Below are 12,320 nucleotides of genomic sequence, written 5' to 3'. Positions count from 1 at the left end.
GTAATACAATTCTTCCACACGCAAGAATCTTAAATGTGTCTCGGGGCGCTTTCAGCTGCTGAGGTGTCATACTGGGGTTTGTCCGGTAGGGGGCGCGTCGCCCCGCCGAGGGAGGGTGGGTGCGTTCCCGCAGCAACAGGGAAGATGGCAGCCCTCACATCTTTCACTCAGGTAAGGATGCTGCGATTAATGACTACGCTTCATTCCGGGACACGAACAATTACAACCCACTCACGCGGTGTCCCCTCATGGCAGCGTGGAGTCGCACGGGGCTCAGAGCTCGTAGTGAAGCCGAGGCAGGAATGAGCTGGTCGGACAAGGCCCGGCGTTATTTCCTATGATACCGTTAGGTAGCGGGCTTGTTAGCCACAGTCGGCTAAATGTGTTGCTATCGACTTATGACATGATACTTATTTAATCAGCTCATTGCAAATTTAGAGGGAAGAAATGCCACGGGCACTTTTTCACTAAAGCACAGACTTGACCACGCACGCAGTTATGCGTGAGGTCCAAGAGCAGTGACAGCGTTTAGCCCTTTGGTTAGCAACGCTAGCTTAGCCTTGGTGCCCTGGAGCCTGCGTGTATGCGAGGATGGGGAGAAACGCCGCCGGGACTGCGGGCAGGCTGACATCAGCTAACCGGGGCTGTGGTGGAGGATGCTGGTGTGAATGCGGCTCCCACCGTAACCAGTCGCTACGTCATCGTTGCTGGCAGAGACTTCTCGCTACAGCGAGAGATGCAGGCGGGTCGCTCTCAGGCAAGCAGGCACGCTAACCAGATTAGAAATGAGTCCCAGTTATTTGTACTGGGCCAGCACAGCACACATGGATTATTTGAGCTCTTACACTTTTGAAATTTTACATTTAATGGTAAACACTCTGCTCGTGATTTCTTTTAAATGTTTGTAGTTTAAGTTTGTCGAGGAGGAAATCATGAATTCATCTACAACAATAACATTCTGTCTGTGTCCCAGTTGTCAAGCGGGAACCCAGTGTTTGAGAACTTATACAGACAGGTAAGACGGGGACTGAAGTCCTGCTGCCGCACTGTAGCCCACTGAAGAAAACAGCTCATGCTGTGTACCAGCAGAGACGTAGATGTCAATCTGCCACACTGCTCTCAGCATAACATGTTTGTGTGTGTGTGTGTGTGTGTGTGTGTGTGTGTGTCTTGAGGTGGATCCTGGGAACACAGGGAGAGTAGGACCCACAGAGGCTGCGTTGTTCTTAAAGAAGTCTGGACTTCCAGACGTCACGCTGGGGAAGGTAGGTCCAGGCTCCTGTGTGCGACGCTACACGTGCGCCAGGTATGAAAGTCTGCCTGCATGGTTTGAAGCTCATTGTTGTTGTAGGTTGCAGAGTTGAAAGGTCATCGTCTGTTTTGCAGTTTTGATGGTGTGTATTTTTACAGTTGCACCATAGAATCAGCAGATACTGTGCATTCATATGTCAGTAAACATATAAATGCACAGTAATATAATGATAAATGTTTCTGTTCTGAGTCAAGCTGAGTATTGAGTTTGGCTCAAGGTTTTCTCATCACTGATGAGAAGACAATAGACAAATGATCATTATTGAATGGTTAATATCCATTGTATCAGTATCATCTGCAGCCATCAGCTGCAAAACACGTGCAAGAAGTGACACCGCAAATGACGCCATGTCATCTGCAGGACAGCATGTCAATGTCCTCCGCCCGCGTCCAGGCTGCTGCTGCTGTCCTCTGCTACAGTGACCTGCTGCGTGCCGGGTGCGTTTCTCCAGGGAGAGTTGTTAGGATAAGGAGTGTCCTGCTCAGAATGTGAAGGCGTGCGCTTGGTCATGGCCGGTAGAAGAAGACCTCACACATCTCCACCCTCAGTCTTTGTTTTGGTCTCAGCTGGTGTAGTCCTGCTGGTACGACCATGGAGGTGGAGACCAGAGCTACGTCGTGTCTGAGAGTAACTACAGTAGGAAATCTCCACAATCTGGTGTCCTTGTTTGTTATGGTTATGAATTGAAGAGGCTGTGGTCTTTGGCTCTGGGGAGAGGACGAGCGGATCGTAGCTGATCCACGGTGACATGGGCGCTGATAGACGGGGAACTTGTCCAGGCTTTGTTCAGAGCTGCTCGGTTCTTTTAAAGTAAACTGATATCACATTATTAACTGGAGTTTAAAATAAAATTAATACGTTTAGTAAATATTTGTAGTTCGAAAATGTGAAGAAAAAACGGACAAATTGGCTGACATTAGCGTCAGCTGACATTACTGCCATGTTGTGAGCCAGGTAGAAGGACGAGCCGTGACGTGACTCCATCCCGAAGTCCACATCCTGCACTGAGCTGACAGTTGAGCCTCCGTTCAGGGGCTCTCTTGTTGTGACTGGAGGTCCAAAGATGCTCCTCAGATTCGTCCTGTTGTCCTCTTTCACAGATGAATCGCTTTTTTATCGTCTGCAGGCAGGCTGGCCTCCTCGGTTGATTTCCCTCCACATTTTATGAAGCCAAAATGAGCTCGCGGTCCTGACTTAGTCGTGGCAGAGGGCTGAAGTACGGCCCGGGTTCTAAGTAGTGTCCCGGGTTCCTTCCTTCCTCTCTAGTCAGGATCTTGCTCAATGCCAGCCCTGCGTTGTCCAAGTCAAACGAACCAGGTTATTTAAAATTGTAATTGCAGAGACACCACGGCACCATCAGGAAGGTTCCTCCTGTCCTGGAGCGAAGTGGAGCTGAAGGATTTGATAGAACTGTCCTTTACTGTGGTGTTGGGCATTCAAACTCCAACTGAGCTCTTGGGAGTTCAGGATGCTAGTAGGTGGACACAAGGGCAGTGGTCAGTTGGTTCGTTGCTCTTGGCCCTGTTGGAAGGGTTCAGGGTCACTGGTTACACAGACAAAGCAAAAGGACACGTTGATTTTTGGAAACTGGACGAGAAGGAGACGATCGGTTGTTGTCTGTTCTGAGGCTGGTGCAGCTGGTGTCTGTTGGCGGGACCATCTGCTCTGCCTTTGCTATTCCAGGATGTGATTGCTCATGACACAAAAAGGGCTCCCTCTATGCAGACTAATAAGCCGATTATGCTGTTTTTCAGACAAACGATGAGTCATCCTCAAACCATAAATGTAGCGCTAACGCCGTCTTTGGTAGGGCTGCACAATTAGAAAACTGAAAAGTTGGGCGTCTGCATGATGTTCAATCGGGACGTCTCTTCACCCCCACAATATCTCGTCTAAATGGTATTTTGACACCAGGAACAGCAAGTGTTGTGATCTGAAGTTACCAGCTGGTCATATTGGGATGTCAGCTGCATGTCAGTGCTTCATGCTGGTCTAACAGGTGACGAGCAAACACAGGGCACTGCCCACCCGAGGTCATCCACCATACATTAGCATTAGCATTAGCTTCCTAGCTTCACAGAAGACGGCAGTGGGTGTTGTCGTGATGGAAGACCTGGGAGGTTACGGTGGCCTCAGTGGCCCATGCTCGTCCATTGATGTGAGAGAAGGTCGTTCTCTCACAGAAGGACTTCCTCCGCAGACAGAGACACTGGTCGAGGTGGTGGTCATCAGCCATTTCATCACTCTGTCACCAAGCTTCTGCCTCGAACTGCTGCTGCCGCCGCTCGCCATGCACACTGCAACTCCTCAACTGTTTTGCTCCAACTGAACATGCTTTCATTATGTTCTACGCTGGATCTTGATGGTTTGGGTTGCTCTTGCTAACATTCTTTATTCATGATAGGGAGACTATGTCCTGTCCTGTGTCTATCCCCGGGATTAATAAACTATTCTGACAGAATTTGTCTGTTGAAATTTTAGAGATTCGCTGGTGAGCAGGGAGGGCAGGTTGAATAATCCAGTGTGAGGCTGTGCACCCGACCTGTTCACTCCTGCTTATCATATATACAAGATATTCATTATTTATACAGGTCCATATACTGATCGTTCCAACGTGGCATCTTCTGAAAAGGTCGCACGTCTTTGTCTTGTGTTCCAGATTTGGGATTTAGCCGATCCAGACGGCAAAGGCTTTCTCGATAAACAGGTAGGGGTCCGGTGTCCTCAAGCCAGCTACGCTGAGTCAGAAGTGACTGTCACAGAAAGATGACGACGAATCAGAGCAACTTGCTGCTAACACAGATGTTTGTGTCCAGGGGTTTTATGTCGCTCTGCGGCTGGTGGCTTGTGCTCAGAGCGGTCAGGAGATCAGCCTGTCGAGTCTCAGTCTCGCAGTCCCCCCTCCCAAGTTTGTGAGTGTGAATATTGACTTTCTTGTGGACCTAACTTCAAACCTGAATACACTTTATTCACTGTGATTGAATTTGTCCTTCTCAGAACATTTATTACAGCTTCAGGTAAGTTGTGAAAACTGTGTGTCATCTGGTGACTGACGCCGGTGCTTCTCTTGTTTCAGAAGGACACCAGCAGTCCGTCTTTAACCAGCACAGCAGCTGCTACTGGTGAACCACACTGGGCTGTCAGGGTACGTGCCCACACACACACGCACACGTGCCCACACGCACACACACGCACTCGTAGTTGAGTAAAACAGTTCCCATGGGTGTTCCATGTTGACCGGTTCTGACAACATGTGGTTTGAATGTGTAAAGATGAATCTATGTGTTCCCATTTCTGAGTGTGCTAACAAAAACAATGGTAAAAGGAACTGTTGTGTAGATGTTGTAAAATGCGACTGTTCCATCTTAGCTTCGTGTGACAGTTGTGTTTGCTTGTCTCTCAGCTGGTTTGTAACAAGAAATCTCAGTAGAGAAAAGAGAGTGATGACTCAGACTCTGTCTCCATTACGTAGTCCAGCACATCCGCTGATAAGTTTATTTGGAGGCTGGTAAATGTACTCTCGGATATCTCAATCATGTTTAACCAAACATTTTACTGTTCCATTCCAGTTTATTTTGCTTCATTTAGAGTTCTTCCATTAAATCCAAAGACAGAGCCATGCCCAACCCTCGCAGACCTTTTAGATAACGTTAATGTGTTTTCTTTGTAGCCAGAGGAGAAGAATAAATTCGATGGGATTTTTGAGAGCTTGGCTCCAGTCAACGGCCTGCTGTCAGGAGAGAAGGTTAAACCAGTCCTCATTAACTCCAAGCTACCTCTGGACGTCCTTGGGAAGGTACGGACTTTATGACTGCTGTTGTCTCTCAGTGACGTCATGAAGTCACAGGAATCAGACATGAGGCACTGCCAATCAGATAACGTGTTACCTGAAGTGATTTTATTTAAACGAAAGAAAAGTGCGACAGTTGAGATCCTTGACTCATGACACCCCATGTAACCAGTGCTCACACCGAACGTGTGCTAGCATGTTGTAGAGTCTGTACCACCAGGACTGATGCTGTTCTGCCCTGCCGGTAGGTGTGGGACCTGAGTGACATCGATAAAGATGGCCATCTTGACAAGGATGAGTTTGCGGTGGTGAGTGGCACGTTTGTTTTTTTTGTGCAGTTGTCGATCTGCCATGTTTATTTGGCTGATAGGAAGTGTATGTCTGCACAGCGAGGCTGTCATGCAGGTGGTGTATTCTAGAGCTGTTACGCTGTTAAGCTCATCCTTGGGTTTAGCCGGGCTCTGTGTGGTTGCATTACAACAATGCGTTGGTCTTGAGTGGGCGCTAAGTACGTATCGGTGTGTGTGCGCTCTCCCAGGCCATGCACCTGGTGTACCGAGCCCTGGAGAAAGAGCCAGTTCCGGCACTCCTTCCCTCTTCTCTCATCCCTCCATCCAAGAGGAAGAAGAGCCTGGGCTCAGTGGCCGGCCCGGTGCCTGGACTGCCTGCCAGCCCTCCACCGCCCAAAGATTCACTACGCTCCACCCCCTCCCACGGCAGCATGAACTCGCTCAACAGCACCGGCAGTCTGTCTCCTAAACACTCCCTCAAGTCTGGGCAGGTGAGAGGTGATGTACATAGTCACGCTAAACTGATGTTACCAGGGCTCAAGTCTGACTGGTAGCAAGTTTAAGTGTCATCAAGTGACTGGGACGGCAGCGTGCGTGGGAACAGGCATCGTCATGAACATCCTTCAGCACGTTACACCGCCAAGCGCCAACAGTGTTTCCATCGATGGACTGACTGTTACAGAATCGCCACTGACTGTAGAAGTGGCTGTTAAACCAGTCCTGGGTTTAGGAAGATTTAGGGCTGCAAATTCGCAATATGGTCTGTTGCAATTTTCATCTCACAGAAGTTGCAGTATTTTTTAGTAACCATTCTGAGTGGAACATCTTGGTGCCGCGGCAGTGCCACGCCACACACGGTCCTCTCTGGTCTGGCGTAAACATCTGTTCCATGGTCGAAACACATCTGCACAAGAATCTCACCGTCGGAAGTTTGATGGGTTTTCATTGGAAATTTGACTTTGTAGTTTCGTTGCATCCAGTAGGATAAAGATGATCATAATTTAGTAGTTGGGTTTAATCCGTTCACCACTGCTATCATGATTACTCATTCTTTATGAGGGCCTCCAATGACTTCCACAGTTTCAAATTCCATTCAAGTATTGCATAAAATCGTTGTGCTGAATTTGTACGTATGGATATAATTTTAAAATTGTGGGATTTGAAACTCATTTATGATAAAACGTTCTTCCATCCTGGAGGTTATCCCCAACATACCCTGTCAGACACCCGAGTGTGAGAGTAAATGGTTCTCCTGTAGAACGCCAGCATCCATCACTTCAGCGTGTGTCTGACTCCATCTGTCTTGGTTCTGTGTCCAAGCATTCCATGAACTGGGTGGTCCCAGTGTCAGACCGCGGTCGCTACGATGACATTTTCTTGAAGACAGACGCTGATATGGATGGGTTTGTCAGCGGACAGGAAGTAAAGGAAATCTTCATGCAGTCTGGACTTTCTCAGAATGTTCTTGCCCATATATGGTAAGTTGTCAGTGCAGTGACGTGCTTGCCATGTTGAATCTGCTGTGTTGGTGAGGCTTGCCACCGCCTCCTGAGTCCCCACAGAGTTACCGACACTTCTAGTTCAGTTGTTAAACATTATGCTTAGTTTGCTAAATTTAAAAATGATAATACATGGATAACATTGATTTTTTTGCATTTGTTTTCAAGAAAAGCAAATGATCATGTGAACCAGTCAGTCAAGGGCCTTTTCCGACCTGGCAACCTAAAAGCTGGATATCTGATTCTCTATGAAACCTCAGTGAGTCATAGATTTATTAGCCACAATTTATAGGCCCTGTGCTAAAGTTCAGTTTAGAAGGTGGTCAAATGAGTGCTTCCATTGTCAAAAAAAGGTCTGACCGATGTTCAGATAAGAACATCGGTCAGACCAGATAGTTCTGCTCTTGTTGCCGTACACTGCTTCAGACCCGGCGGGGCTCAGTGGGTGTCTCTGTTGCTCCTGCTCCTCCATGCAGGGCTCTGGCAGACACCAGACAGATTGGCAAGCTGACCAGGGAGCAGTTTGCCCTCGCCATGCATCTGATCCAGCAGAAAGTCAGCAAGGGTATCGACCCCCCACAAGCGCTGACCGCTGATATGATCCCCCCCTCTGAGAGAGGCACTCCTGTGCCAGTAGGTCACACACACACACCTCTACATAAGCACACTACATGTTTACAAGAAACTGAACAAACATTTCCGTGTCGTACGTTTATTTCAGATGTTTGTGAAAATACAATTACACTACAATTAGTTATTGACTGAAGTCAGTCCACATATTTTGTCATACACTTAAAATTATTAGTTTCCCCAGACTTAAATATCTCATGAAACTACAAATTCCTAAAATTTCCACTCTTGTAAAATGCAGCAGCAGTTGATCTTTCAGTGTTACTCTTCGTTGGGATTACCACACGCTAGCCATATATTAGCTACACACGAGCCCAGGGTGGCCATAGTTTGATTACCAAAACCAGGGCACTTGGCAAAGAGATCCTCAAATGATACTCTAAGTTTACTCAAAGATGCCTTAGAATTTAAATGCATTAAAACTAGGCCTCCTCTGTAATAAAATGATAAGATAAAAATAAAAAGGATATGAAAACAGGACGTTTGGACGCTGCACACTAGCTGCATGCTAGCTGCATGCTAGCCACACTCTATCTGCACGCTAGCTGCACTCTAGCCACACCTTAGCTGCACTCTAGCCACACTCTAGCTGCACCCTAGCTACACTCTAGCTGCACCCTAGCCACACGCTAGCTACACTCTAGCTGCACATTAGCTGCACACTAACCACACCAGCTGCACCTTAGCTGCACATTAACCACGCTAGCTGCACCCTAGCTGCACTCTAGCCACACTCTAGCTGCACTCTAGCTGCACCTTAGCCACACTCTAACCACACTCTAGCTGCATGCTAGCCACAGACTAACCACAAACATTAAATGTGCATTATCTGATTTTTGTTGGCCAAGTGGGGGCAGTAGAAACAGTCACATTGTCAAAGGTTGCTTATTTACACATCCAGGGTCAGGACCAACCTTATTCTTCATTTGGTGTCTCGTTTCTGTTTCCATGGTGAATGTGAGTCCAACATTCACTCCTTTAGCTCTGATCTCCAATAACCCCTGTGGGAAATATTAGACTCTTGCTAAATAGTTGGCAAACTAAATATTTGTAAGTTATGCTTGCCAGCTACATGTTTCGAAGCTAATGCTGGCTAGAAACTGCTAACAGAAAACACAGTTGGGTGGCAGATGGGTAATGCTTGGCTCCATAGAAATATCAATCCAGTATGTTCCATCTGATCAATATGACTGGGATGGTTGATCATCACCTTTAAGATGACATCAATCTGCCATTCGGCACTGCAGAAAAAGAAGAAGAACTCACTCTTTGGTAACTGATGATTTAGAAACATTCGTCCATGGTTCCCATTGAGAAAGTGAAAAGGACGCTAGCATGGGGGGGAACCCGTGGGCCGACATCTGCGGATCCCAAACTTTACCCAGAAAACCACTGAACACTGTTTGAGGCAGCATTTATGGCCCTGGCTTACTGCTCTCGGAAACTGACAGACCAGTTGCATGGTTGGTAAATCATCCCTCAAGATGCTACTGAGCCAATCAGATCTCTGTATTCTGGGTGTCGACATGACGGCAGGAGTCAGCGGCGGAAACTCCACACACAGGAGACACGAGTGCAGTTAACAAGGACATCAGTTGGAAGTAGAAGAAGTAAAGAATGTTCCCATGACAATGAGAGGAGAAAAGTATGTGCTTTTAACTGCGAGTGCACAGATTCTCTGTGGATTCAGTTGAAATGTGCTCATCTCCTCCGACAGTAGGGATGACACACAAACCCATGAGCCTTCTTACCCTCAAATCCAAACTGAGGACAGAGGAAACAAGCACTCAGCAACATGTTCAGAAGTGCCTACTGAAGATGCGTCAACGCAGCTGTGTAATTCCAAACTTGAACATACATGTATTTTGGTGGTGAATGGAGTTCAAATTTGTGTAATTTGGCGTCATTCTCTAACAAAGTTCCTCTGTGTTTGCCCCAGAGTATGTCCGGGTACATGACCCCAGTGGGATCAGAGATGGCAGCTCTGTCTGAGATGCGGCGGGTAAGTCAATACTTTTCCCTTGGTCTCTCCTGCCCTATGCATATGTGGACACGAAGGTGTAGAAATGTGCTTTGTGTACTAGTAACTCTACTCTAGAGCTGTACCAAGTTCCCAACTGCCCACTTCTGCTTATTTAGTGGAGGACACCTTGAAAAAATGTAGGAGAGGCAAACCAATGCCATGTTGTCTCTCATGCTAACTCTGTCGCTGCTAATGTTTCTACTTCTCCCCTCCGCTTCCTCTCAGGCTATAATGTTCAAGTTGTGGGTAGGTAACTCGGACCTACAAGGCAGTAACTTCTAAATGCTTTCAGCCCCTGGCGAGGCAGCCGGGTTGCTGGAAAGCATTTGCAGAACTTTTCTTTTCGTTCCAACTCGGTGAAGTGACGTTGTCTCACCCTGCCAGCTGTCTACTGACCAAGAGAAGATTCCAGATCTCTGCAGGCAAACTCTGAGCCAGCAACCAGAACTCCTTTTAAAATAAACACTTGAGAGTAACATGAGCTGTTGTATGTTACATCATTTAAATCAGGGCTGCTCACAGTGCAGTCAGTGGCGCAAAATTAGTCCACCTTAAGGTTTGGATTTGGCCCGCCTGCTGTACAAAATTTAGAGTCGTGTACATAGTGTGTGTGTGTGTGTGTGTGTGTGTGTGTGTGTGTGTGTGTATATATATATATGTATATGTATATATATATGTATATATATACACACACACACACACACACATATATGTATATATGTATGTATATATATATATATACATATAATGCATATATATGTATGTATATATATATGTATGTATACACACACACACACACACATATATACATGTATAGAAACATTTTACTGTAAAGTACCATTTATTTGGTAAAATAATCTTTGAATATGTAGGATTGTTGTGAAGTTAAAAGTGCTCCAGAAATTGTCCCATTCTTAATATTTACACCTCACACAGTACAAGTCATTGTCACTAAGCATCAAACATGTCTGACGTGGTTGTAGTTTTATTTAAGAGGCTTAAATTGGGGAAATGAAACTTGAAATTTTAGGACCATTTTGCATCTCAGCAACAAGATGTGTTTGATTTGTGCTCCCAGCTCACCTTGAGGCTGTAGTTTGGGCCCTTTAAGGGGGAGGGTCTGGACCCCCCTGATCTAAATCCTTCACGTCCAGGTCGTCCTCTCTGCGTCCATTATCGGGCCCAACAGGACGTACGTGAATAAAGGAAGATATCAGGGTTAATTCTGCAGGAACGACCTCCATTATTCTCCACCGTGGGCTGGTTGATCATGTAGTATAGAAACATCTTTTAATCTGTGTCTTCCTTGGCAGTTGTCAGTGGTGGTGACTCCACCCATCTTTGTGACTGACCCACCGCTCCAATCCTCTGTGCTGTTCCTCTTATGGACTTACCTTCCTGTCGTTCCTCCTCCTGGCTTGGTCTGCCGTGGCTCATCATCTCACCGTCTCTAAACTAAACTGCTGGCTTTATCAATTTGATCTTGTGTTTCTCCTCCCTCCCTCCCTCCCTTTACAGGACAGCTCAAGTTCAGTGGGTTCAGGAGAGTTTACTGGCATCAAAGAGTTGGATGACATCAGCCAGGAAATAGCTCAGCTGCAGAGGTAACAGTGACTTACCGATCACAGTGATCGCTGACTGCATCTTCACCATGTCTCCGTCCTGGAAGTCCACACCTCTTTTAGTTTAGCATCATTTTCAAAGCCACACAGACTTGCCGTTTTCATTGCTGTGTGATATTCAGATTTAATTTGCAGCGCATCTCCTTTTAGCAGTCCAGACAGTTGCAGATGTTTTTCCTGAGTAGAAACTTCCCTGATATTTAAAAGGTGAATCTTCCAGTTTGGCTGGTGTCTGGATGGTTGCTTTTCCCTCTGTGATGAAAGTACTTGTTCTCCTGGTTGAGTCTCACCTCTGACCTCTGACCTCTTCCACGACCTTCCTAACCCATCAGGCTCATTCATTCCAGCCATTCATCTTTTCTCCCATGATGATTTACTGATTGTTAGTTCTTGATGATGGTTTTGTGTTTTTATGCAAGGACAGTGTTGTGGATGAAACACAAAAATGTATCGCTGTGCAGTCGTTTACTACATGGCTGGTGAGGCACTTCTTCAGTGCTGGTACTACATGCAAACTGGTCAATCCCACTACAGGGTAACTGGGTCGATTTGGGAACCAGTTCATCCCTCTGGACAATCTCAGCAGTATTCTAGACTCTTATTGGAAACTCTTACCTGCTTTAAGGGTGCAAGATTTGGTAAAAAATGAGCCCAATATTTCTGATTGATCACCACTGATATTAATCACCGTATGAAGCCTAAAGCAGTTCGTTGATTCCGGTTTAGAACATAGTTTAACATACATGAGCGTAGGGCTGGGATATACGGACATCATCAAACACAACAGTATTTGTGACCAAATATGTCAGTATAGATATTTGGACGGTGCTGTAAGGATGATTTTTATTGATTATTAGAACACAGGAGGACAGATCGGTCTCGTCAGCACAGAAAATTGTGTCACTTTTGCTGATTTGCTGGTTTTAAAACCAGGAAAAGAAAACAAGTGTACTGTATCACAATAGAATGATATCAAAGTGTTGATATGAGATCGATGTCTTGCTCAGCCCTGATAATCTGGTAGTGTTGGGGGTACAGATCATTAACTCCTTCGTCAGGGCTCCTCCAATCACCTCAAACACGTTTGATATGTAGGATTTAAATCAGGATGATTGTGGCAGTACTTTTTGAGTGGAAGCACAACACCCACTGAG

The 12,320-nt window shown here is 46.2% G+C and overlaps 1 protein-coding gene across 15 annotated transcripts in view; it reads left to right on the top strand.

The window, feature by feature from the left end:
* Window positions 1–77: 77 nt before the first annotated feature.
* The window catches only part of LOC147250130 (epidermal growth factor receptor substrate 15-like 1), a 46,884-nt gene continuing 34,641 nt past the window's right edge, over window positions 78–12,320 (top strand). For 3 of the 15 annotated variants that reach the window (XM_086224331.1, XM_086224325.1, XM_086224328.1), the window contains exons 1-14: window positions 251–869; window positions 974–1,015; window positions 1,176–1,265; window positions 3,972–4,019; window positions 4,129–4,224; window positions 4,389–4,457; window positions 4,983–5,108; window positions 5,351–5,410; window positions 5,641–5,883; window positions 6,713–6,870; window positions 7,368–7,524; window positions 9,461–9,523; window positions 9,770–9,790; window positions 11,063–11,148. In XM_086224331.1, coding sequence (XP_086080457.1) covers window positions 786–869; window positions 974–1,015; window positions 1,176–1,265; window positions 3,972–4,019; window positions 4,129–4,224; window positions 4,389–4,457; window positions 4,983–5,108; window positions 5,351–5,410; window positions 5,641–5,883; window positions 6,713–6,870; window positions 7,368–7,524; window positions 9,461–9,523; window positions 9,770–9,790; window positions 11,063–11,148 — 1,343 coding nt within the window. In that variant the 5' untranslated portion in view covers window positions 251–785. Of the gene's footprint in view, window positions 172–249; window positions 870–973; window positions 1,016–1,175; window positions 1,266–3,971; window positions 4,020–4,128; window positions 4,225–4,388; window positions 4,458–4,982; window positions 5,109–5,350; window positions 5,411–5,640; window positions 5,884–6,712; window positions 6,871–7,367; window positions 7,525–9,460; window positions 9,524–9,769; window positions 9,791–11,062; window positions 11,149–12,320 lie in introns of those variants that run through there. The other 12 variants (XM_086224323.1, XM_086224319.1, XM_086224334.1 and 9 more) reach the window with 8 other exon arrangements.

This window comes from Aulostomus chinensis, chromosome 14 (genome assembly GCF_037954235.1).
Source record: "Aulostomus chinensis isolate RoL2024-O1b breed Wild chromosome 14, RoL_Achi_v1.0, whole genome shotgun sequence".
In the NCBI taxonomy this organism is placed as follows: domain Eukaryota; kingdom Metazoa; phylum Chordata; class Actinopteri; order Syngnathiformes; family Aulostomidae; genus Aulostomus; species Aulostomus chinensis.
Note: the sequence above shows the minus strand (reverse complement) of the source record. Positions and strands in the feature narration are given on the sequence as shown.